At 36.9% G+C, this 27,166-nt stretch overlaps 2 protein-coding genes across 13 annotated transcripts in view; one reads left to right on the top strand and one right to left on the bottom strand.

Annotated features, from left to right (window-relative positions):
• Positions 1–12,324, bottom strand: part of USP33 (ubiquitin specific peptidase 33) — a 43,466-nt gene extending 31,142 nt beyond the window's left edge. For 5 of the 11 annotated variants that reach the window (XR_012674471.1, XM_075156068.1, XM_075156065.1 and 2 more), the window contains exons 1-5: positions 7,095–7,239; positions 6,422–6,559; positions 5,302–5,355; positions 3,140–3,202; positions 499–651 (exon numbers count right to left, since the gene is read on the bottom strand). Coding sequence is in view for 9 of the 11 variants with exons in the window: in XM_075156065.1 (XP_075012166.1) it covers positions 499–651; positions 3,140–3,202; positions 5,302–5,355; positions 6,422–6,502 (351 nt within the window). In the remaining 2 variants the exon portion in view is untranslated. Of the gene's footprint in view, positions 1–498; positions 652–2,509; positions 2,641–3,139; positions 3,203–5,301; positions 5,356–6,421; positions 6,560–7,094; positions 7,240–12,233 lie in introns of those variants that run through there. The other 6 variants (XM_075156064.1, XM_075156062.1, XM_075156067.1 and 3 more) reach the window with 5 other exon arrangements.
• Positions 12,325–12,732: 408 nt separating this feature from the next.
• MIGA1 (mitoguardin 1) overlaps positions 12,733–27,166 on the top strand; it is a 42,818-nt gene continuing 28,384 nt past the window's right edge. The window contains exons 1-7 of one of the 2 annotated variants that reach the window (XM_075156069.1): positions 12,733–12,822; positions 13,749–13,908; positions 16,744–16,921; positions 17,437–17,573; positions 17,838–17,964; positions 18,440–18,576; positions 19,349–19,472. In XM_075156069.1, the coding sequence (XP_075012170.1) occupies positions 13,810–13,908; positions 16,744–16,921; positions 17,437–17,573; positions 17,838–17,964; positions 18,440–18,576; positions 19,349–19,472 (802 nt within the window). In that variant the 5' untranslated portion in view covers positions 12,733–12,822; positions 13,749–13,809. The remainder of the gene's footprint in view (positions 12,823–13,748; positions 13,909–16,743; positions 16,922–17,436; positions 17,574–17,837; positions 17,965–18,439; positions 18,577–19,348; positions 19,473–27,166) is intronic. The other variant, XM_075156071.1, reaches the window with a different exon arrangement.

Here is a 27,166-nt window from a genome sequence, read left to right on the forward strand (position 1 = left end):
GCTGAATGAGGTTAACAATTAGCATATATTTCTCTAAAAGTACTGTGCTTGTATGAATAAACTTGTATCTCAGGCAAGTATCCATAAACACATACTAAGGCATTCTGCCGCTCCCTGTAAGTTAGCCAGCAATTACCATAATGAGTTTTGTAAATAACATTTTCAAGAGTTGACAGAATGGGGAAGCACAGGTGAACTATTCCAATCTTGTAACCTTAAATTTAACCCCGTGCTTCTTCTGTACCTTACAGTTTACTGTAGATTACAATTAGACAATAAGATGAATTAGACAATAAGATTCTTAGGAAGCATGCAGTACACAGAGACAGAACACAGAAGCTGGGCACTGTCTTTTTAAAGAAATTTTATAAAAATAGAGAGAAATTAATAGAAAGTTCAGCCACAAGAAAGGAGGAACAGTCAGTCTCTCACTTGAGAGAAGACACAATGTTTACTGCAAAGCTACAGCCGCCTTTGTTTCATTGGGTTAAAAAATACCTGCACACTATTTTCTTGTGCTTGGTGAGACAGTCTTGCATTTGGTAGTGGAGAATGAGATCCTAATTTTCTATCCAGGAATACTTCCTTACTACAGGCATAGCACCAAACACGGAGTGTAGTAAGGTTGACAGTTAGACAGTGTTTTGTCTCCTAAAACAGAACAAAAACCAAAACTGTGATTCAGAAATTTGGCATAATTAAATACTGCTACATGCAAGCTAGAAGTATTAAAATTCTAGATCTTTCAACAATGAAACAAATATGTATGTTAGAACATCAAAAAATAGCAATTCAATTACCGAAATTTTATTACAAACTATCCAATGCTCATTTTTAGTACACGTCACTCAAATTAGCAACAAGGTGCAATCAGAATCTAAGTCATTGTCGTATCTTACATGCCTCTGCGCAATTACAAAAATAAGAAGAAAGCCTTTTGTCAGAAGCGTTACAATTCACAACAAACCAATTTTCCAGGAATGTCTGCTATTGGTCATAATGGCAGCCGCCTCCTCTACAGTAAGGGCAGTGTTTATTTCTACTGGTTTGCTGTAGGAAATTCAAGCTATTTAACAATCAGTCAGAAGAGTAAGATAAGATTTTTAGTTCAGTTACAGTAAGAGGTGCTCATATCAAAACAAACATTCTAGACTCAGTTTTCTTGTTGACAGCTTCATACTGTGAAGCAATATAAAAATTTGACAGACAATATTTTTACTGTTCTAATCCTTATGTTTCTTTTTTTAATCTCTTTGCTTACTGTAAGATTGTGTACACAGTTGCTATCATCCTCCAAATACTTCCACCAATTTCTTCCTTTTATGTTGGCACCAGCCAGGTTTATAGACAATGAGGGATTTGCTAGAAATCAGGAAAATACTACTACTGCTGCTGCAGGATGCCCAAGTTCTCTTCCGCTCATTTAATAAGGCCTTACATAAGAACAATGTTTTTAATATATATTGTGGGCTACAATTTCATTAAGTAGCCCTCTCCCTACTAAAAAACATCAGAAACATCAGATTATGTAAATATCTCAAGACAATTTTAATCATGAGAATATGCTTGATTCTGCAGCTTCAGCTGCATAAATAATTACAAGTCTCCAGAGCAACAGCTTATTAATTTTCTTGAAGTGGACACAATTAACATCATTATTTGCAGTACAGGGAGCCTTGCTGGTGGAAACTGGAGTAACCAGAAATAAACTGATTCATGTCAACCTTGTTTCTCTCATTTTAGTGAGTTTATCGAGATTTTTACTGAAAAAAAAATTCAGAAGAGGGCTTATTATCCAGAAATTAAAATTAAGTAACAAGAAAATCAAGACAAGGATGTCACTGACAGCAAGCAAACTATCCATTCCCCTTCTCTTACCTGGCAAGTACATAACATCGCTAAAATAGCATGTAAATCAGGAATAAACCACCGTAGAAAGCCAAGAGGTATAAAATTGTAGGCAACAAATTCAGGGACCATCTGTTTCCCAATTGCACTACAAGCAGCTCATTTATATATCTACTGAAAAGGCTTCAGAACTGTGATTCAGCTTAAATAGCTGCCAAAAAAAAATTATTTATATAGATTTATATTAATGCACTATTGATTTGTATAAATATGCACTCGTCTCAAGGCCCTGCTTCAAAAAAATCGCGAGTGGTGGTAAAATGCAGTCATAAAGCATACTTCTTGTAAAACTCTGGAATATACTATTTGTTCATTTTGATATTCACCAGTGGGTTTTTTTAGTATTTTTAAGGAACAAAAATTGCTCGGTGTGGAACCTTAGATGTATTTTCTGACAGACAAACTGTAAATTGGTGGCAAGAATTTCATGTAAACAGAAAGTCAGCAATTCTGAAATGACATGTTAATAGATCTGCCATCCCTCTGTCCCCAGTATATTTGTTAAGAGAGAATGAAGTATCTCATTTGCTTCATTTTGGCAAGTGTACACAGAACAGACAGTGAGTTTAAGACCCAAACAGATGCACTCAAGCTGTCCAACCTTGCCAGAACTTGGCATGCTGGGGAACATAGTGCACACAGTCCACTGCTCCTACCAAGCTGGATCCAAAATCAGGACATAGCAGGAAAGGATATGCTCAGCTCAGTCTACAGGTTCTTCATCTGTAGCCACTGGAACAGGGAGCATAATGCGGAAACAAAGCACCTGTTTCTGGTAATTTATAATTCCTATCTTACACCTGTTCAGCTCTCACCTTCATTAATCCAACTTCCCTCCCCTTATCCATCAGGCAGCCACAATCCTAAAAAGTTAGACTGAAGTAGTGAAGTACTACATATAAGCTGAAGTACTCAAGAATTCTTTTGTCCACGCATCTTGAAAATCATCAGTAATTGTTGTTCTTTTTTAAATTTTCACCATGTTCTTGTAAGGAGCACAATAATGTCAGAATTACATAAATAATTATGCATAAATAATTACAAAGACTGTAAACTCACATACTCCTAAATTAGTAAGACCTGCTTCTATAGATGAAAAACAATCATAGCTAATCAAACTTCCAAACAGTTATGCTAACACAGGTTACTGACTTCACTAAAATGAGTAAAAAAAGTTCTCTAATTCTACTTCACTGCTTCAAGTAACTGTATTACTAGCAAATACACATACCTGGGAATGGGTGGTACTGTGATCAACATGGGATTCACCACAGCCAACATATGTACATCTGTTCTGTTGAGCAAGATACGAAGAAGTATACAGAATTAAAAAGCGGTGTCAAATAGGTTTACAGAATAGGAATATACTGCCAGTCCCTTTAAAATTCACTCAAATTTCAAACTTGCAGAGTCCTACACAAACCAAGAGACATGCACAATAAGTGTTAAAATAAATATCACCTAAAGTAAATAAGAATGCTGCTTTAACTCAACTCCTCTCACTGGTGAGCAGTGTTAGACATTAAATGTGTTTGGAATATAATTTTTTGGCCATTTTGATATATTTATTCGGATTAAGGCCACATGTATTTTTTACAATTCATGATTTCGCAGAGATTGTTACAGAAAATATGAAGATAGCCCAGCGTCTAAAATACTGAATTGCAACAGCCTCGGAACATGACACATTTATACAAAAATGCCTGTATGCCCCTATCTGCAGTGCCTATTTATCAGGGTATTACTTCACAATTAATTAATTTTTTCACCTTTAAATAAGAGTTTCCAGCGCTATATGGTTAAGTACTTACTACATTCTAGTTATAACATGCAAAATAATTGTTGATTTTAATTATGCTAATTGCAAAACATATTTGGCTGAGTGTGGGATCTTGCAGCTGCCAATCTTCAAGCAATTTTCATTAATTCCTTATTTGCATGAGTCAAAACAATCACATAAGAGAGTACAGCATGTTATCTGAATAACTCTGTAAGCACGTTAATTTATACAATCAAATAGCAGCTGAACACAGTCAAATTTCTATATTAAATAATCACAGTTATTGCTTAAGTTACAGAGAGTTAACATGCTGGGATCTCCATGTTTTTCTGCTGAAAAAGGTGAAGGCAAGATGTCAATTCATCCAAGGGGAGATATATCACAACATGACACTACTGCAGTGTCCTACTGCAATTAGAAAAGTCTCCTATGGAAATGTTGGTATGAAATTAAGTTTTTCAGTAACAGTTTCAGAGCTCTAAGTGAGAAATAAAAAACATATTTTAAACTTCACAGCATTTCCCCACCTGCCAGGTTGATGCATCCCTGAACACCTTTTCCTACTCCCAAAAAGGTTTTTATATGTAATTAAACTTCAAGCCATCTAACAAAAAGACATTAAACACTGTTTCTTTCTCCCTTTGTTTCTCTCTCTTATTGACAGCAAGAGCAAAATAACCTGATGTCTTAACTGTTGCCATAATGCACTGAAACGGAAACTAATGAAGTAGATTTTTAAAAATACTCATACATACACCTAAAGTTTGGCATCTCAGCCTAGATACATTCCCAACAGAACTTAGACAAATGTTGCCAAGAAACGAAGTCAAGACTATAGAGCAAAATTTCAATCTCTAGAAACAGCTGTATGTCTAAAGAACTCACAAGATGTTTTAAAAAACTAAATTAGCTACATATTTTCCTGGTGGTATCATAGATCAAACAGAAGCAACATTTTCAGAGCTTTTTGTTTTAAATACACTGAAAATTATGGGGTTTGTAGGTGGCAAGAAGAGTAAGGCAAAAGCATATTTAAGAAAACTATATACAGGGTAAAGACTATACAAAATTAATACAAAGTTTGAAGAAAGTTTATACATGTTTCTACAAGTTTCAAAATGAGTTTTTTCTTTGTTTTGCTTAAGAATAAAAAAGTCAGAGTACATATTTTTAATGCTGTAAAAAGTCAGCATTTACTGCTAGATGTTATTACTACAAATGCTAAGAGAGGCTTATAAAAAGTAACTTAATTAATTCAGGAATAATATATTATTTTTCAGATCTACAGACCTGGGGAAAAGATTTTTTAAAAAAAAAAAAATCTTAAGAGGTAAAAAATATCATAACTCAAGAAGAAATCTTAATATGCTACTTTCTTATCCGAAAAATCTCATTTTGAGCACAGTATTCCTAAATTACAAGAAATATGTACCTGATAAAAGGCAAATAATTTTAAAAATAGAAAATGGCACAAGAGGTTTGCTTTTAAATAATAACTTAAAGAAACTAATTTAAGGAACTTCATTATAGTTGTTTCTTCAAAAAAAATACTACCAACTTTATCTGCAGATTACTAGAAAAGGACCCTACAATGGAACAACAGAACAACTTACCTCTAAGCACGCCCAAAGGTTGGGTCCTCTGACTTTACAGTCCTGACAAGTGCTCTATTAAAGTTAAACAGGCAAAGTATTATTTCATTTACTTTCACCAGTAAACCACAACTTTGAGACAAAATGAGAAAAAATACTGTAAAGCTCAGCAGCAACTGAATAATTTTAAGACCGAAAAAAAGGATGTGTTGATAACCAACTCAATTTTCATTTTGCTTCACATAATCTTAAGATCAGCATACTTTTCTAGTAAAACCTTGGATTTCTCTCTGAATTTCCATCTTAACCAAAAATTGTTCTTCTAAATAAAGCATAAACATATATCATATCACATTATTATAAAAATCCTTAAAATTGGTCTTTCCTATCAATTTAACATAAAAAGAAATGAAAGTGATTGAACTTGTAATAACTGCATATTCCTATTTGCAGTCAGTCAACACTGCCTGCAAAGGTTTACAAAAAAAGATGCAACACTAGAGAATTGCTATACCCCTCAGCAGCAAATTGTTACACTTTTCAGATAAAGACATTTAGCACCATGGACAGAAAAGGTTGGCTTTTCATCACCTCCCAGCTACTATAATGGGTTACAAGATCTTTCTTTATTCCATTTATTAATACTAGCTGGAAACCAAGAGTTCAGGTAGGGGCAGTTTCCCAAATTGTGGCTCCTCCATCAAAAAGTGAACTGTTATCCACGAAAAACTTAAGCATAAATTTCTTTGTTACACTTTCTACCTGAAGTCAAGTCAGTTACACTATATTACATTAACATTCCAAGTAACTAATTGCTACAATGGTAGTGTCTGAAAAAGTTCAGCTTTGTGTTATGCTAACTCTTTTAACTAATATTTCCATTAAAACATTACTTGCTTTGGAAAACATTGCTAGGAAAAGTACTCTTTAAGTGTCAAGTACTGAAAAATAGTTTTTCAGTTTTATCAAGTCCATAATTCTTCCCGTACTTCATTTAAACCTTACTATTCCAGTACAGAAGATTTTACCTGGGTTTAATACTTAAATGTGTCTTATAACTAACAATACATGACAAGATATGTAGCTAAAATAAGTGACCAGAGTAACTGTGATAGGAAGAAAGTAAGCTGCTACAACTCACATGAGATTTCTGTATCAATTCCTCTTTTGTTATCTCACCAACTGATTCCAAGTGAGGGCAATTGCTGCCGGGCGATGACATTTCAGAAGCTGTATTTTCTGAGATCCTGTAGCTGGGATTTTCAAGACCAGGGAATCACTTGTCAACAAAAGCAAGAATGAGTAAAACTCAATTCCTTAGAGTAGGCAGCAACATTAGATATCTAATATGCAACATATACATAACTTTTAAAAGAATGTGCCTTTTTAAAGTAAGTTAGTATAAATAACTTTATTAATAGTAAGAGAATCCTATAGTCCAAATTAAACATAGCTGACTTCTAAAACAAAATCCTCTGACTTTTAGGGCATAAACTAACAGAATCCTGAGAGGAGCAGAGCTGGTTTGAATTAATTATTTAACTTCCTGGCCTCTACCATGGCACCCCAACGACATAAAAATTACAGTTTTCAAGCCTACGCAGAACTGATGGTGGTTTTGACTATATATTCTGGAAAGGGATCTTATGCAACACTGCTGAAGTGTGCTGAAGCTATGAAGGCTAAAATGCAGGAGCACGTGACTTGTGTTTGTCAAAGGAGAAGGAAACTTTATCTTGGTTTTATTTATTTACAAAGACATTATAGATTCAGGCATATTATATCTCAAAAGCAAACTGAAACTTGTAACTCACATGTAGTACTGAACACTCAGCGAGCTTTTCTCTTGCTTGAGTTCTCTCTGTCCAGGTCTCTGATGCAGACACAGAAACTTATCAGAAATAAAGAATGCTAAATACAATCACTTTGTCATTACTATTTTGATGGTTGTGCAGAAAGCTGTGATGTTTTACAGAAAGAAAATAAAAAAAGTAAACTCAGTAACGTTCTTACTTATATAAATACTCCAATTGACTCCTGCAGATAAGAACCATCCAAGAACTTTGTTCCAGTTTTGTCACTTAAACAATTACTATTGATGCCTCAATCTTTCTAAAGCCCAAGAATCTTATGCTTTCTTTCCCCAATTATTATCTGTCCAATCTAGCATTCCTTTATCAAGACTTGCAACTAAACTTCCATTCTAACTCAGCAATGCACGCTCCTTGATCTGTTTGCAGCCTTTAACACTGTCATCAACATCTCTCTCCACTTTGCCTGTTTGCTTTGGCAGCTTTAGGTCTGTTCCTTCTACTATACGACCAATCACTCCTGTGAGTATTAAGTAACTTAGAGCTTTGATGGCATGGGGGAAAACAAACCTTGGCTAGTAGGCATCTCAGAGACATTTCCTAGTAAACTTTCAGTTTGTTACCTTTGACTTGGTCTTTACTTCCATTGCCTTGCAATAAGATCCCTTTGAATCAAGAGTCATTTCAGTTCCCTTTGGTTATCAAAGGGGGTTTTTATATATATGTGTGTGTATATACTTAGTTTTATTTATACACAAAAAATTATGTTTATATAAACAATACACAAGATATTTATTATATATATAATATGTATACATATACTCAAGTATGTGTGTGTATCTTTCAGTCTTTTTGAATGTCATGTTAACAGCTGTTCAATAAAATATTTAAGAACTTATCTCACAAGACTGGAAATACTACAGTAAATTAATAATTTGGGATTTTTTTTGAGTTGAGGTCTAAATTCTCTTCCTGGACCAATGGCATGACATTTAAAAAGCATTACTCTCAAATATAAAGTGCAGCTGGAGAAGTATGTCCTCAGTTCAGTGTCTATTTGTAATCTATGTACAGTATTGCTGAAAGACACTTTAAATATGAAAACAACAGTTTTCCAGGCCAAACCTCCTCAACTTCAATCATATTAGCAATTCTGCTTTGAACTGTAAAGTTCCTTTTCAGAACAGAAATAGAAACATGCACATTTTGCAAGGGCTGTTAAAACATTAAAAATGGACAAGTGAGTTTCAAATAAAGCCCTGACAACCTTAAAAAAATTCAGTGTGAATTAATGCCGATTTAACACAAATGCTTTAGAAAGACTGGTATAATGGATTAGTAAAGCTTTAGGCTTACTTTTTTTATGGAAGAAGCTTTCTGAATTATCCAAGTAATACAAAGCAATGAATGAAATGGAGACTTCACCTTATGCTACCAGATTTGCATTTAATAGCTACTTTTCACGCCTGGAACTGGCAAATCCAAACCTGCAGTCCTGAATAAACCCAAACCCAGGAGTTCTGCTCACACCAGGTTCTGTTTCTTGGTGCAGTCTGCATCTCATAATAACCATCAGAAAGACCAAAGCATGTTGAAACTTGTGTCCCTATGGATGTGGTTCCTATTCCTGTCCATATGAAGAGCATTGCTTGTAGAAGTCTAGTTAACGTTATAGATTCTTTACATGTTATTATATAGGCAGAGCTGAATGGCCTTTCTTTCACCTTTTGTTACCAAAATTCTTACACACTTCCATCCATCCTGTAGCAACCATGATAACTCACTGTACTGCCATAACCTTGGTAGCTTAATATACCTAGCTGCAGTAACACATTTTGTAAAATTTTATGTTACAGTCTAAAACTGTAAAATTAATTCCAAAACTATGATTCATCCTTCATTTCTCTAAGTCCTAGCAAGCCCAGGGTAGCCCCTCCCTCACTCACTGCCCTTCCTCCATTTCACCACTTCCTACTCTATCTGAAAAGGTTGCTTATCTTCCTCTACTGATGTATCTCGTTATCACATCTGCTTTTCACAAGCTTCTGCATTGCGTTGACCTTATCCAAAAGTCACTTCTTCACATTTTCAGTAATTAAAAAAAAAAAAAAAAAAATCTACTTTTGTAGTTTCTCTTACATTCCATTTTATACTCCTGTTCTGAAGCTGGAATCTATCTCCACTTCATGCCCCCAGTGATATGTGATAGTTTGTACTGGGAAAGTACCTAGATATCTCATACGAACAGCTCTACTGGGTCAGATGAAAGGTCCGCTTAGCCCACTATCGTGTTTCCACCACTGACCAAAAGAAGACATCCACAGAAGAATAAGAATATATATCTTCCCTGAATCCTCTCCAGCTCTGGGGCTTCCTGAACCAAAAGTTTATATATTAGAAAGACGAAGGAAGGCTCTGGAAAGGATCTATATCAGTAATTTCAGCCTCCCTCAGGTTGAAGAACTCTAAGAAATTGTTATCAAGACAGGAATTCGTAGACAGCAATCATGTGTCCAGAGGTAACAAGACTATTTCTGTCACCTTTCAAAAGTATTCCATGGTCTCACAGGAACTTTAGAAAAATCACAGGCTGAAAACCATGGACGTACATATATCGGATACAAGAAGCATCTTTGTTTCACTATGAGGTTAAGAATGAAGTAAAACTTAACTGGGAATAGAACTCAAGTTTTCACACTAACTGTTCACATGATCATATTCATGCAATAAGCTTTTCATCAAATGCTTCCCATACATTTGGGAGAGAACTTTGCAGTCTCTCCCTTGTTCTCCCTAGCTCTCTCCATCATTTTCACTGAAAGGTTTATTTCAGCCCACCCATCTCAACGCATCATACTACATCATTCAACTAATTGAATCATTTAACATTCAAAAGAAGGACTTATAAACACATTTTTACTTGGTGCATGCATAGTGAGTCATACTTCAAAGAACAACAAAAAAGCCTGTAACACTTATCTTGAACTTCAGTCTTTTTTTTGTTCCTGCTTATTCTTTGCATTCACTAAGAAAAAAAACATTTGCTCACGTGAACCGTCAGAGAAATGTGAACCATAATTTAAAGCATCATGACCAGCAATCTATTTATTATTCAGCAGAATTCCATGGCATCACAAGCTTGTGTGGTGCCTACCGTAGAAGAACTATCACACACAGAAAAACCCTATCAAACACTAAGAGAATTCAACTGATACTGAAAATGATCTTAGGCTCATGCAGAGAGCCTAATGTTTCCTAAAGAAACACAACAGATTTTAAATTCTCTCAAAAATTGTTGAATTAAAGTTAATGTTTTCATCTGCTTAGTTATAGTAGTTAACACTTCAACAGATGTTGAAATAAACATATACCTTTGTTCTGTTGATGTCCCCAAATATGGAGCCATTTTATCAGATCACTTTACAGGGTTCAGTTAGGGAATGCTGGTAGAAGATTTTAAGAATAAAAGGATTATTATTAAGACAGCAATTACCTGAAGCAGTAATTGTATCTTCATTATAGGCTTTTATTATTTTGCCTATGCTGAATAACAGCATATCAAACCAGTAAACTCTAAGTTCAGGCTTCCTATTTGCACTCACAGTTATTTTACAAGTGATGCACTGGAACAATCACATTTAACATTTATTTTCATTTTATGGCAACAAAATAAGAATGACACAGGGATGCAGTTTTGTATCTGAACATTTAATTACTTAGAATACTAAAGATATCTGGAACTTCAGTAATTACTTGTCATATAGATATTCTTCACGCTTCAGAAAAATAACACCAGCATTCACACCAAACTATACATTCCCATTGAAGCTATAGCCTTAGACAAACGTATTCAGATTTTTAAGATGTACATTTTTCTATCAGTTTTCTAAAGAACTGTGTTGCTCTTTAAAAACTTTACTGGATTCTTTGACAATTATTATAGAAATTACTTCAGCATAACAATGTATTTGAATAATATTGTTACCAAACTTGAGAATAGTCTTCTTAGTTCAAGAAATAGGGAACATTAATCTTAATTTCACACACTAAGTTCCTCTATATTCTGTTAATCAGTAGATGGTTTTGATTTTCATCTTCCATCCCTCCCTATTTCTACCTTTTTTAATCTATCAACTCTAAACATTAGTATCGGTTTTCTTGGAAAAAAATGACAACACCAGTACTAGCTCTGGTAGAAAACTTACTTTATTTAGAATAAAACCTGGTACCTTCCCAATAAATGACAAAAGCACACTCAATAAGCTGATGAAAGATACCTGGTCCTTCTCTTCAGGCACCAAGAACTATCCATCCAAGCAAGACACAGTTTTTTAAGTCACTTTCATTAGGTTTTTTTGCTGTCATGAAGTATTGTTTCCAAAGAGAAAGCACATTAAAAAAAAAAACTTGAGGGTATATGCGGGTTAGCCATTTTTCATTTTATATTGCCTTTAAAGTATATAGACTGTCCATTCATTTCTTTCGTCCACCACTTTAAATCCTAACTCTGAAACTCATTAGCTGACCTTTATGTTTCTAAGAGGATTTCCCTAACTCAGGCTTTGCCTGCGCACAGAAGTCTACAGTGATTTTCCACTAGGTGCTACACCAGACTTTTTTCTCCAGTCTATTTCACCCCTCGTACACGCAGATCTAAGCGTGTAGTTACCTCTGGGAACGGACAGAGTAATTTATAGGAAAATTACTGTTTTTAGGAATGGCATCGTATCTACAATACCGTCGCCGCATCGCTTCAACTTCAGCAGATCTTTGCGGAGGTCGATCCAATGCTCTTTGGCCGCTCCCAGAGGGCGGGCGTACTTACACCGCCTGCTGACCACCCCGCACGGCGGCCCAGGCGCCGCCGACCCACGGCCCCGCGGCTCAGCTCAGCGGCCCGGCGGAGGAGGCAGGCCGCGCACCGCTCCCGGCCCCAGCCAAGCCCTCCGGGAGCGCGGCACCCCGGCCGCCGAGACGGCCCCCGCCGGCGGCGGCCATCACCGTGCCAACATGCCCAGCGGGCCGAGCCGCCCTGGACTCCGAGACCGGCCAGAGACACGGCCCGCCGCGCTCCCGTCCCCCCTCACGGACGCCGGACCCGACGCGCCTTCCCCGCCGCCGGCGGGACGCTCCCTCTCTTACCAGAGCAGCCAGACGTACCGTGCGCGGAGCCCGGAGCTAAGCCGGGCCGCGGCGAGCCCCGCGGCTTACACCGATGGCGAGCCCAGCCTCCGGGGACAGCGGCCCTGGCGAGCCGGCGGGCAGCGCTCCCCCGCTCGGGACGCCGCAGTGCAGAAGGCCGCCGTGGCGGAGAAGGCGGGCGCCCAGGCCGCGGACGCGGGTCTGCCGGCGCCTCCTCACACAGACAGACGCCCACCGGCCGCGGCTGCGGCAACGCTGGCCGCGGGACGCGCCCCGCACAAAGATGGCCGCGCCGAGCGTCTCCGCCGCTCACGTGAGCGCTGCCCCGCACAAAGATGGCGGCGCCAGGCTCTCACCCCACCTCACCCGGTCGTCCGCAGAAGAAGGCCGCCCTGTGTAAAGATGGCCGACGCGGACTCCTAACGGAGCGGGTCACCCTCACGTGGCAGTGACAGCGGCTGCCTCCCGGCCGACCTCGGCCGCTTCTCGCTGGCCCGGAAGCAGATCCCCTGCCGGTCTCCTAGCAGCTGCCGGTGCGGGAGGAGAGCCGCCCGCGAGCGGCCGTGGCGCCTGCCCCGGTGCTCGGCAGGTAACCGAGGGCGGCAACCGCAGGGCCGCCGCGCAGCGGGACCCGACCCGGGTGCGCCTGCCTTTGCCTGGGCGGCTGCGGGGACGGGGGCTGAGGGGCGGGCGGAGTCGGCGCCCGGGGAGGGCTCGGCAGGGCCGGAGAGAAGTGGCTTCTGCCCCCAAGGCGGCCGGCTACGGGGCTGGGGTTCGCTGCCCCGCCGAAGCCGGCCGGGCCCCGCTCCGTGTCCCGCGACAGGGAGAGGTCCTGCCCTGAGGAAACGCCTCCGGCGCAGCGCAGCCCGCCTGTGGCCGCAGACGTCGGCGGAGGGAAAATAGCCGGTGGTTAAAGCTGACCGCTCCCTGGGCGTGTGGGCCTGCCCTTCTCTTTCACCTCCCTCCGTGCCGCGGTTGCGGTCGTGGGTGTCAGGCGCCAGGGGCTTCGCCGTGTATTTAGTATTAGGGAGTAAGGGGGATGTTCCTCTTAACGGGGGAGATTACGTCAGGGTATGGTATTTATTCCTCATCATGTGTCTGCAAAAAATTGAACCTCTGAATGAGATAAACTTTTTCTGGCCGCTCTCAAATCTTTTAACTGTTTTAGCTGGCATTTAAATACATCCTTCCAACAACAGTGATCTTAGAAACAGGGTTGTTTCCATGTATGATTTAGAGGATATAATAAGTTAACTGCCAGGTAATAAAAGTAGACTCAGTCCTCTGTAGGTCCTGGTTATACATACACAGGTCCCTGCACAGAGCAGTTGGGATGACTGAGGCCTAAGCTGAGCCAGCAAATTTGCTGTCTTCTCATTAAGCACAAGTCTTAACTCTGCTCAGAAATATCAATCAAACAAGTCGTCTACCTGTTATGTAACAGATTCGAGTTTGTACAAGAAAGCTGTCCTGGGCTTCAATTGCATGATTTAGTATGTATCCTTCATTTGACAGAGACCATCTTGACTGCTTTCAAGATAGTTACACTTAATGAGGTTATGGGAGAGAAGGAGCCATGTCAGAAGAAACTGTTACTGAGGCACGATTTTCACTGAAGACGGTAGCTTTACGGGTATTTCATCTTCCCCTTTCTTGGTATTATTCTCTTAACCAGGTAATATATACGTTATCTGCATATTGTCACTTTTGATACACGTTTAGGAGTTTAATTGCAATGTTGTACTCGCTCTTCTGGGCTTACTATGAGTTAAATTTGTACGGAATGTGTTGATTTTTAGTTTATTTAGAACACTGAATTAAAACAAGTGGGTTTTTTTGTCTTTTTTTGCTAATGAACACTTAGTGCATCATCATACATCTGACTGAAGAGGTTGCTTTATCCACAGTGTCCATATGTCTTCATTTTGCAACAGCACAATGATTCTCATCAAATCAAATATCAAAATCCTCAAGTTGTCTTTTTTTTTTTGTAGATTTTTTTTTAGGTATTTAAAAACTAAACATAACTGTCATTAAATTTTGAATGATGCTATTGAGTGTGGTCTGAAATAATTTCTAGATTAATTTGGTGACTGGTACTGGCAATCTGAATGATAATTAATTAATTAATGCAAGTCAATCTCTTGTTCTAGTTTTCCAGTCACTTCTGTTTGATTAAATAAGTGGCACATGACTAAAACAAGGCAGTGATTCTTTAAAAACAGGCTGGTTTTTAAACCCGTTCAGTTCTTTTTGCTGGTTTTGTTTGTTTGTTTTACTTATGGAAAGATCTTCAAAGAAAATCTATTAATCACAGTATTTCCTTTTATAGATGGCCCTGGCATGATTTATTTTTATTTTCTTTCATTGATATTATAGGTAGGTTTCGCTATATAAATAGCAACATGGATAGCAGTCACTCAAATTTGGGCAAAGAGTACATTATGATCTCAGTTTTCAGGTTGACAAAAGCTGGAAGTATTGTGAAACTGATACTCCTTGTCTGCAGGGAATCATAAGATTTGTCTCTAGAGCACCTTCATGTTAAAGACAGGGAGGAGGAGCTGTAATTGTGTTGTAGAGATTCAGAGAAGAGAGGTGTTAGTTGTCTATAACTACATATGTAATAAATGATAGAGCGAAATAAGTCAGAATTACTTGAGCAAATATTAAAGCTTCAGTCGTATCCCTCAAAGAATGAATTTCTTGAAGAGTGAGCCATCTTCTGATGCCATAATACACAGGAGAAAAAAAAGGGTTTCTAGTTGGCTGTGCAAAATATGGTCCAGTATTTTTTCCATTCTGTGTATGCTGAATCATTGACAAGGATAACTAAAAGAAAAAAAATTTGTTTATAATTAAGAATGCCAATAATATTTTTTAAAAAATAGATATTAGCAGGTCCTGATAAAGTTATTCTTTTAAAACCCATGTCTTTAATATGACTGTATTATATTTTTATTGAATTAAATGCTTGTAAGCAAAAACCATGTCATTTTTCATATTTGCATGTAAATGCTTTTCAAAGTTTTACTGCATATAAAACCAGAATGAGATATTCTCAGTCTTAGCTTCATCTCATTATTTTCACATTTTTTCTGTATTTACAATACTTGAAAATTCTCACCGCAAGATCACTGACTTCTTTTTTACGTTGCAGCATATTCATATCCTTTTTAAATACCATGTGCAACTCCATTATGTGCAACTATTAACTTTCCTCTCCTTAGAGGTTTTCATTTCACTGTTAATTTATTTATGATCATGCTTGTAGGCACAGACAAATTTAAAAAAATCCACTTCGTTCTTTGAAACTTTAGTTCTAGCATTTAATTCTGTGAGCTTCAAGGTTTTAATCTCAGTTATTTGGTTATTAACTCTTTTCTGTTAAATAGTCTAGTCTTTTGTAAGTATGTGTTTGCGCTGTGTTTCAGGGATTTCCTTTTCCTCACAGAGTACAGTATCGGTCAAGATACAGTGCCACTAAGGACAGGGTTCTCAAGTCAAAGGTGTTTGACTTGCTGATTGCAAACTCAATGCAGAGCAAAGCTTTTAATGCTTCTTTAAATTACACAACTCTGATAGTATTGACCAATTGCACAGCAACCAGGGACTGTGAGAGTGCAGCGGTACTCTGTGTGGCCAGCTCTCTCTCGTATGAGGAAACATGTTACAGAAGCACCGTATTAGCGCTAAGGACTGCAGATCTGGTTTTCTCCCAGCAGTTTGTTTCTCAAGCAGCATAGATTTCCTAAAGATTTTGTGAATGTGGACTCTAGTTTCCAGTTAAATGGCTCTTTTCTTCCTTGTATATCTTATCACTTTGAATTTTATGAACTTTGTTAATGGCTTTTAGTTCCAGTTGCTTGTATATATGGTTCTTACTTGCTACTTAAATGTTTGTAAACCTATGACTGATCTATATCCAAAATAAAACATAACAATTAAAAAAACCAACTGGTTTATGTAGAGAAATATGTTTAAATGCATGTGCTTCCCAAATTGAAACACCATGCAAATGTTAGGTTTTGGATCCTCCACTCTTTCACAGTGCACGAAAATAGTCTAGTTATGAAGGGTGAGTTTCTTCTTAGAATTTTTTTGCTGTTAGAGAATTAATTGAAGCCCTGCATTGTCCTGGCATTAAAAAGAAATTAAAAAAAAAAAAGAAGTTTGTCTGAAAGTCATTTACTTAGATCCCCATAGTTCATGGATTTGCAATATACCTTATAGTTCTTGGTGCTGCAGTATGTGTCTCAGTGCAGCCACTGACTTTGTTGCACCAGCCCCTTTGTAAACTCTGTCACCTACTGGCCATTGCAAATTTTAGAAGCTGTTAGTCTAGGTCCTTACTCGGAGTTGGTTGTTTCCCAGGCTATGTGAGAGCAGCATCTCGTATCTCCCCCAGACAAGCTATAGTCTAGGTTGAACTCACCAAAAGGAGGGTAGGAGGAAAGGTGGGAGTTAAGGAGCATGTATTTCCAATGAAGTCACACACTTTTATTTTCAGATAAAGCTTTCCCCTGGGTTGAAGAAGCTGTTCACAGTAACAGCAGTGAGTGCAATATCTATTATTTTTCTGGCCCATCATTTTAAAAGAAGACGTGGAAAGAAAAACAAGAAAGTGCCACCCTGGGAACCAAGTCATCTAGTATTAGAGTGTACCAAAGCAGCCGCATCAGAAAAAGGTACATGAAGGGACTCCCAAGGTTTTTTGTTTTCTTGGAGGGGAAGAAAAGGGATGGGTGTGTAGTAGTAAAACAAACAATTTTCCTTTAATGCTGAGTAGGTTTGAATTGTTAAAGTAGAAATTGTGCAAATTAGGAACAAAATTACAGTGTTTTATAAATAAGCTGGTCTTGTTCTCAAAGCTGAAGTTTTAATCATGAATTTGGATTAAAACTTTTTTTATCAATAGTGTATTAACAATGGGGTTTGCAGTTCTTGTGGACATATCTCAATACTGAGAAAAGATTTTATAGGATGGGAAAATAATTATGCTCAAAGGCATGTTTATTGTTATAGATATTGGCTGTTTTAATTTGTAGTTTCTTATATAGAACTGAAAATAAAAGAATAATTGTTGTTTGCTTCTAAACTGGATTTTATTTAAAAGAGTAAATGCAATTCTTGATAGATCTTGCTAACAAAAGATACACCGATTTTTAAAGCTGCTGCAAACCCAAAACATTGTATCTGTTAGGTTCTAGTTGTTCCAGTAGTCGGCAAAACTTGACTCTTTCTCTGAGCTCTGCCAAGGAGAAAGGATCTCAGCCTTGTATCTATGCAAATGGAGGACTTTTCAGTAAATACTCTGGTTCAGTTCAGAGTCTGGCCTCGGTAAGTAAAACTGTTTTAAAGCTTTTGAATGTCTGTTAACTTGCGCTGCATATGCACCTAATGGTTTCACTGAGCTGAAACAACTTTCCTGAACAAGCTGCATAGATGGCTAGAGATGCTGAGAAGGCCATTGTACTTGCTACATACTAAAAATAGTTTCTAAACAGATAACTTGGATGTAATGTACTCTGGCAGGAATGTAGTTTTAAGGATACTCTGTATAACAACACTTCAAAATTTGTTTGGTTTTTTTTTTTTTTTAAGGTTCAGAGTGCCACCTCTTGTCACAGTTGTGCTTGTGTCAATTCTAATTCCTGGGATAAAGCAGATGAAGATGATATTAAGCTTGTCAATATTCCAGTGACCACACCTGAAAATTTATATTTGATGGGTAAGTTATAATAAGAATATTCAGCATCTACCAACAATGAATGTAAATAATTTCTTGGGTTTGTGGCAAAGTGACTCTTACACAATATTATGTGGTGTTCTTTCACAGTGTCCTGTAAGCATGTGTCTAAGAACATTTCCATAAAATGAGGAAATCTTGATCTAGAGTTAATTTTTTAAAATACATTTTTTAAATTTTTATATTTGTAGTAATAAGCCATAGAATTATTTTAAAAAGTAAATAGGAAAAATAAACTGAACATCGTTGCTTTAATCATTTTGTAAACTTCTTTATCTTATTAAAAAGGCAGGTGGTTGTTTGTTTTTTTTTAGACTGGGAATTGCTATTGTTTTAAAAACTTACATCTCTGCAATAATCATGCTTATTAGCTACATAGTTTCCTGAGACTCTAAAGCGTGAATACATATGGAAGCTGTGTATTTGATGGAATGGAGGTATGCCTGATCTCCCCTAGGTATGGAGCTTTTTGAAGAAGCACTGCGTCGATGGGAGCAGGCACTCACTTTCCGTAACAGGCAAGTTGAAGATGAAGCAAGTTGTGGTTCCATTAAGCTGGGAGCAGGAGATGCAATTGCAGAAGAAAGTGTAGAAGTGAGTACATTCAATCTGTAATTTACTGTTGCTGCCCTGACAATTCATTGTGTTTTGTTACCTGAATCTTTTCAACTTCTAATTCAATTACCAAAACTGAAAATTAATTCAAATTTCCAATTTAGTGGCATTGCATTTAAAGGACATCTAACTTTGTTCCTTTTGATTTTTTTGGTTGGTTATTTGGAGGAGGGTGGAGGAGGGGGAATTAACTTTATTTACTTTTTTGGCAATTGCTGTTGCATCAGTGTTTGCTTCTGGATGGTATTATCAAACTACCAAGCATACTAGTTCTCTGCACAAAATCTTTTGGGTCATCACTTTGTTTTATGACTATGTGAGGGGATATCTACTTAGCAAAGATAAAGGTCTTGGGAAAGATGATGAATTTATGAATATTCACAAATAATGTGCTTGAACTTTGTTTGTATTCCTTTGTTCTTAAGAACTAAATGTTAAAAATATTTTGAAATAAACATACACCTGTATGACTTTCATAATTTCTAGTGCAGTAAACATCACAGGTAATTTTAAAGTATTTGAAAACTTAGATTTTATTATTACAGTAAATAAAATAGCTGTATGTTTAGAAAAGTGTGTATATTTTGGATGTTGAAGTATTCATCTGACAGTGTCCTTGTGTGCTTTGTAGGAAACCAATGTGGCACAGTGAGCTCTCTGAAGCCTTAATTTTCTTAGATTTTACAAAGGAGTCTTACAGACTGTAAAAAAAAAAAAAATAGAACATCTTCTAATATCTTTCTTCTTGCAGGATATCATTAGTGCTGAATTCATTCACAAGCTTGAATCCCTTCTTCAAAGAGCTTATCGTCTTCAGGAGGAGTTTGAGGCCACCCTTGGGGCCTCTGATCCTGCTTCTCTGGCTAATGATATTGGTGAGTACTCCTATTTCACATTTTTATTGCTTGTAATAATGACTCTTGCGGGGGGAGGTCACTGAAATATCAACTGAGCAGAATTATATTTATCAGTAAATAAGCAGAAAAAAAATCAGGTTCTTTTCATTATTATGGAATGTTTGACGTAGTACTTGTGTTTTAGATAAGAATGGACTGAGAGGAAATTTTTTTCCTTACGGCTTGTCAGTATACTTCAGAATTTTCATAATACTTCTCTGCTTTCTAAAGTTTGTTAACTCGGGTATTTAAATATTTATGCAGTAAGAATATATGACCCTTTTTATAGCATGGGTATATTAGAGTGTTTCAAAAGAAGTTTTATGTGTCTTTTGAACTGTCAAATTGTGTATGCATGTACTGGGGTTTTTTGCCTGCCATAATTAAAAAAAAAAAATTTACAAAAAACCAAACCAGAAAGACTTAGCCTGAAACAGATATCCATTACCGAAGCTCTTATCCCTGGTGATTGAAATTTATCACAGTTATGAGTGACTAAAACCAGGATGTTACAGTGGCAAATATAGGAGTAGTTGCTGCCAGGCATGTTGATTAAATAAAAATAATCAAACTATCTGTATTTAAAGTATTGGTTTAAGATGTTCTTGTTATGCTCTTTCGTAATTCAACATCAAGCATCTGATCTCAAATAACTGTCACATTTTACAGGCAGAACATGCTCTGGGATTAGTTTTAGTCTGTAGTCTTGTTTGTTAGGCTTCAGCTTGACTGGCACGAGGTGGCAGTACTCTCATCTCTTAGCCCTTGTGTTATCCTGCAACTACTAAATACAGCTCTGAGTAAGGTGGAAATTAAATATAGGTCAGAGCTGGCTTTCTTACATATCTGTGTACACCTGTTAATGTAATTCTTAAAGCAGAAAAGCATTTGGATGTGTTATTTTGGTGTCTGAAAGCATAAGCCCTAAATAAAGTTGCAGTGTATATCCATTATTAAATTAGAAGTTTATTTGTAATTTCTATCTTCAGGCAAAATTAATAAAATGGTATTCAAAGGACTCAGTGTGATGTGCAATGTGTTTAGTTATTGTTTTGCTTGGTTACCCTGGCAGTATTTTAAATCATTATTTTATTTTTTAGATGTGATAACTTGATTCTCGTTTACCAAGAATGTTCTGAGAATTGAATTCCTTTCAAATGTCCTTTGTGGAAATCATTTGTGATCTCTTGAGTAGAGGTCTGTTACTTTATTATGAATTTTATTTGTGCTGGCCCAGATGAGTTAGGAAAATAAGTAATGAAGTAGTTTAGTGAGCAGTATTTTCATTGTTCAGGCTTTGGGGCTTTTTCATTATTATCTTGAATTTGTGGCTTGAACAGCAAGTAATATATTAGACAATGCTTCACTTTTCAGAATGCTGTCTTAGAATAGAAACAGAACATCATCATCTCAAACACTGTGGTGCTTGGAAGATTTAATACAGAGGATGGTTTTGTTCAATATTTGATATAAAAACATTTAATCACTCAAAATTTCTTAGATCATTTACTTTCCTATAGGATATGACAATGAGTGTAGTATGAATTTTTGAAGTAGGATGTTTTTGAGATTGACATTTTTTGGTAACTTTCGTGCGGAGAGACAGAAAAGTATGTTTGGAAGAATCCTAGAGGCTCTCTTACAGGTTTATTTTTCCCTTTTTTTTTTTTTTTTTTAGTTTGGTAATTTAGTGAAAGAGAAGGAAAACTGCTGTCAACAAACTTTCCTTTACTACCCCAAAATGCACATGTTAACATGTAATACTTATGTTGTTTCACTTCTGTTCAAAGCTTTGTATTACTCTTTTAGGAAGTATGCTGGTATAAACATTGATCACTTTTTTTCCTTTTCATGCGTGTGTGCGAGTGCCTGTGCATGTATTAAGAACAACAGGAATGGGAGGGTTCAAGAGCAACAACAATAAGTAAGTCCAAGAAAATCATGAAATTCCAGTGGCCAAAAGAAATAAAGATACTACAGCATTCTTTACACTACTAAGAATAACAATAATATCCTACTCCAAAAAACAAATGACAGTTCTGAACAGAAAGAGAAATGAAGGTGCTTCTGCTCTGTATTTGAAATGAATCAGGAATGTGTATGCATCTCTGACACTGATAGGAATGCATATCATTTGTGGCGAAAGAGGCAGCATCTGTTAAATCAGAATCAGTAGTCCTGGATGTTTTATACCCAAAATTTCTTAAAGAAGCTAGATAAAGAAAACGCCCTAATCCGTATGTTACTATGCACTAATCTTGGAAAGTGAAAAATGTTCCAAATGATTGGGAAATCACCAATTTAGTTCCAAATCTTAAAAAAAAAAAAAAAAAAAAACAAACTAACAACCTCAAAACTTCAACACCCAAGTTAAGCGTCATGCCTGTGAAAAAATAGAACTAATTTGCAGTTCTGTTACCATAGACAACATAATAAAAGATGTAATTAGTGCCAGTTGATATGGTTTCATGGTAGCTAGTTTTTCTTGGACTGTAGGTTTTTGGGAGATCTGCATTTTGGGGGATTGATACAGCATACATTAGAGGATAATAATTAGCTCGCAGACATCAACATTTATTTATACTTCTGTGCACTGTTAATGGAAAGGTTTGCTGTCTAGGAAAGATGTTTGGTCAGACGCTGTAATTTTATCAACTATGTAGTTGATGATAAAATCATTTGTAGAGCTGGAAGCTGATAAAAAAATATCATTTAGAGCATCAAAAGCATTGAATTAATGAAAAGCAGTTTAGTAATACTGATCTGAATTATCTGTTTAAATGGTTACAATCTAACAATTTACATTTGAATCCAGGCAAGTATGGATTGTACATATAGATGGGAGATTTTGAAAGAAAAATAATGAACACTCTTGGCATGCATTAGGAAAGTTATGCATCACAGTCAGTGTAAGTTCTCAGTACAGTGCTGTAGGAAAAAGGCCATCGCTGATCTCTGGCTATGTGAAAAGGACAGCATCAGCAGAGAGGCAAAGATACGATCTTGGTTTTGTATGGTTTTAGAATACTGTGTCCAGTTCTGTTCATATTTCAGAAGATATGGAAATACTAGACAGCTCAAAACAAGCCATAAAAATGATCCATGTTTTGGAAAAACAAGCTAATATGTGGCTTAAGTTGCATATGTCCAGCTCCTTAAGAAGGAAAATACTGAGAGGTGACTTACTTGTTCTGAATAGCTACTTACACATGGAAAAGGTATGTGGTGCTGGGGGATTTGTAGACATTGTTGTCAAAATCATAACTAGATCCAGTTTCTGGTTGTTCAAGTGAAACAAGTTAAGTTCTGAGGCAAGTTGCCTCTGAAGCATGTTGAGGGTATTTCAGTGTTTTAGACAAAGATTTTTTTTTTTTAAATGCTGTTTTGAGGGATGTTTTTATTCCTCTTTGAGACGAAGGATGGACTTGGGGGTAAATGGTCATTGTGGTCTTTCTGGCTTTTAAGCATTTCCTTTTACTGCTGCTATTTTTTCTTCTTCCGTGGGTCTTGGGGTGAACAAGAAAAAGCCTTTTTTGTCCTTAATAGGTTCATAACACTTGCAGCTTGTTGTTAGAATGCTTATAACCAGATCTTATGCTTCAGGGTTTCAACTGTTGACCCACGATGGTAATCAGAAAATGTTTTGCTTTGTTTTTTCTCTGATACATGTCATGGTTAGATATAGTTTGTGGATTTTTCTTCCACTTTCTCCACCTGAAGCACTTGTGATTAGCTACAGCTGGAGACAGGGCTCTGGCAGTTGGACAAATGCTATCAAGTGTTATCAAAAGACTTGCTACATAAATATCTGACTAGCACTTCTTATTCAGAAACCCTGGGTTATAATGAGCTCCAAATTTGGTCAGGAAGGAAACTTACAAAAGTAAAAATTTCCATCAAGTTCTGGTTTTCAGTTCTCTCTGTAAAATTTTCTGTCAAATTTCTGGGGCTCCTGAAACCACTCTCTCCCCTACTTGTCTACTAGTCACAGATGTTGCTCCCTCCCAAAACCTTTAAATGTTATTCTTCCCAGGTTATCATTTCCCTCTACCTAATCAAATTAAGATCTTAGCGCTGCCATTGATCGATCATACCACAGACTTGCTTTCCATTTTGTGATCCCAGTTACTAGTTGAAGTTGGTTGGCATGAGAAACAATTTGCCAAACAGCTTTGAGAAACAGCCTTCTGGAGGAGACTATGGGAGAGTCAGGAATGAGTTACCTGGGACCCTGCTGGAATACAATAGCTTGTCACTGCAACCCCTGTCTTTCATGATGTGGCCTGAAGTGCTTCTCTTCTGTCTGCTATAACAGGTAAAAAGTGACTCCTCAGAGCAGGCAATCATCACTTGAAGTGCTTGCATGCTTTAGTCTAATTGCCTTCTGTTTGATTCTTGTTGTGTAAATTAGCATCTCCAAATGCTTTTTTTTTTTCCCTCGTTATATGTAAATTATATATTTTCTCTTCCAGATATTTCTAAATATTCAACTTTTAGCACTGCAGAAGATCCAGGTATAAATAAATAACTTCTCTCCCTGTGGGTAGAATTCTATTAATAGTAATAATAATAATAATAAAAATAATTGCAAATAATCATTTTCAACTCTGTAAGCTATTGTTGGGTTATAAACAATGAATACAACCCTGGAAAAGACTTGCATTTTAAATAGAAGAAATAATGGAACACAATTATGTTCATTGTTGTTGCATTCTCCACTGGACTTTCAGAATTATCATATAAACCAGCAAGCTAAAATAGGATTTCTATAGCAGAAATACTTCTGAACATGAAATTAAAACAAATATATAGGGCTAAACTGCTGTTGTTTTTATGTTGATCCTCTTAGGACTGTGAAACAACATGGGAAGCCTAGAAACAGGCTTTCCTGAGGCAGGCATAAGCTGCACTGAATCAGGAAGGAGGCAATTGGCAGAAAACTGTGAGACAAAATATTCATCTTGTTATTTCTGAGTGGTGAATGTGAGGGGGTAGAGGGTTAAAAGCTTCCAATACTTTCTGTAGTCTGTCCTTGAAGAAAGTTCTCTTTTTTTCTTTTTTTTTTTCTTTTTTTTTTTTTTCCTTTTTAGATCTTTTCTAGGAGACTGAAATGTTAGCCGAGCTAACTTGGGAGGAATGCAAAGAGTTAGGAGAGAAACAATAGCTGTACTTACGAGCAGAATTGCAGGTCAGAGGGGAAAATTCTCGAATTGTAGGGCTCCTTGTCAGTACTGAATTCCTAATACTTCATATTATTTTGATTTCTACTGTAAAAAGGAATGCTGGCACTCAAACTAATGGTGACTTGTGTACACTGGCCCCTAAACTTTTTGATAATAATATTAAAACGTATGCATTGATTGCGTTTTTATTTTTAAAATACTTACTTTTTATTTTATATTAATTATACAATTTAAAACAAATGAATTGTTTGAGCTACTACAGTAGAAGATCTCTCACAAAGGTCTGTGGTGTTGATGGTTTTGTTGGAAGGTTTGTCTGTTTCTTTTTTTAATTTTCTTCTCACACTCAAAGATATGCCTGGCATTTTTGAGAAAATAAGCACAGCCTTTAACCTAGTGACAAAACTCTTCGGAGAACATATCTACATATTAGAAACCTTTTCTCCAGCTGCTCTTAAAGCAAACAAAAAAGTCTTTGCATAATCAATGAAGCTGTTGAAAGCTCATTTTTATATATTTTATTAACACAGACTTCTATAATGTTTTACTGTCCATGGATGAATATCGAAGGCTTGTATTTTCCTTCCTGCCTCTGAAATATTAATGGAAAAACTTTAATTTGAGAGTATTATGTTTTATTTGGTTATGCAGAAGAAATGTTTCTAATTCTCAGGCTCCGATGAGGAGGTGAGCAATCTGTAATAATTTACTTAGGTGTGCTCTAGTGGTACACACTATAAAATAATTTTGAAGTAGCGTAACTTGTTTTGATAGCTTAAAAACTTCTGCTTGCTTTGTGGTCCTTGAAGGTAAATTTACATTAAATGATCTCTTTGTTTCTTGGAGAAGGACAAAACCTTTTTCTAATGGCTGAAACAGAATTGAAATTGAAACAAAAGAAAACAATAGCTTTTTTAAGTGTGGAAATATATTCATCCCAAGAAATGCTCTTATAAAGGAGAGAAAACAATATTACCAAGTCTGAAGAAAAGCCCAGAAAAGTTATTCCAATCCTATTTTAAAAAAAAAAAAAAGCATATTTTGAACATAATTCAGCTATTACAGTTTGTGGAAGTTCAGTAACTGCTGAAGCTTACTGCGTTTTACTGTGAGGTCTCTTGTATTGCAACTTATTGCTGCAACTCCTTCTTTCTGACTCACTGATACTCAAAGGGCAGATGTTTGAATTGGATAGTATGTCTTCTGCTATCAATAATATTTAAGACTTTCCTTTAAAGGCATATTTGTCCAATATTAATAACGCTTTCTTTCTAAACCGCCTTCAGCAACATTCCTTACCGGAAAGCATCTAAGCACAGAATGTTGAATAGTAGAGTAAGATGGATAGTCAAAAGTTCAACTTAAAACTGTAAACAAAAATATTTCTGCAAATGTTGTGTCTATGAAAAGATTATAAAGCTTGGTTTTCTCAGCAATGCTCTTAATTTTGGCAATACTATACTAAAAACACAAAACAGCTTTGTGTGGACCTGCAGTGAAATTACTGGTACTGAAAAAGATTAGTATTTGATAATCTGTATCTTTATGTTGGTATTCGATAACCTGGAGTGAGTGTTTGCGTTTATATTAAAAGCTGAAGCTTAGATGCCATTTAATTGCATAGTAAAATAGATTAGCTGAAGTCTTTTCAGCAGTGGCTCAAGATAATCTATTTTACTGTACACTGAACCAGTGTTGGAGAACTCAAGGTCACTTATTGTATGTTAGTGGGGGGTAATAGAAACTTTTGAAAACACTTCCAATAAGATCAGAAAGAGTCTGTTTCTGATTTTCGAGGACCCTTGTTACCATTTGCCCAACAGCTTTAGTCTTAGATCCAGCCGTGCAGGCTATTTATACACCTTGTTGCTTTTCCTTAAATGGCATCCCTGAAACCTGTCTTCTTTCTGTCCACACCAAAACTCCTGTTTAAGCCCTTGTCTCTCTCACTTCTTGACTCCTGCTGTGTTCTCATGTCTTGCCTTGTCCATTTAAAACTTGCTTCTCTCACATGGACTTAACTGTTGTTTATAAAAATCACCTTTGCTTGTTTTTCTGACCAGATTATTCCTTTCCCTTAAGCTGTCTCTCTCCCTCAGGAGCTTCTCTTCAAATGAAATACGAACGATTCCTGCTTTTAGCGCTAAAGGCTGCTCGTAATTGAGCCACAATCCACTTACCTGATTTAATTTTCCAAACTTTGTTCAGCTAGCTGTTCCTGTGCTTCCTTGCTCAGTCCTCCTAACACAAAATCCGTCTGCTATTTCTCAACTGTTTCTGCTTGTTCCTTACAACGTGAGCAGCTGCAATCATCTCTTTCCCAAGATCTCTTCTTAGTGTGCGTTTCCTGGTTCCACATAGTTACCTGGGCAAACTCTGATTACTTTCTCCCTCTTTTTCCTTTCTTCTCTGCCCATCAATTTTAAATCCCTGATAAAAAGGGAGAAATATAATGAAGCTGTTCCAGTTCCTTACATGAGTAAGGAACAT

Source organism: Calonectris borealis, chromosome 8 (genome assembly GCF_964195595.1).
Source record: "Calonectris borealis chromosome 8, bCalBor7.hap1.2, whole genome shotgun sequence".
NCBI classification, from domain to species: domain Eukaryota; kingdom Metazoa; phylum Chordata; class Aves; order Procellariiformes; family Procellariidae; genus Calonectris; species Calonectris borealis.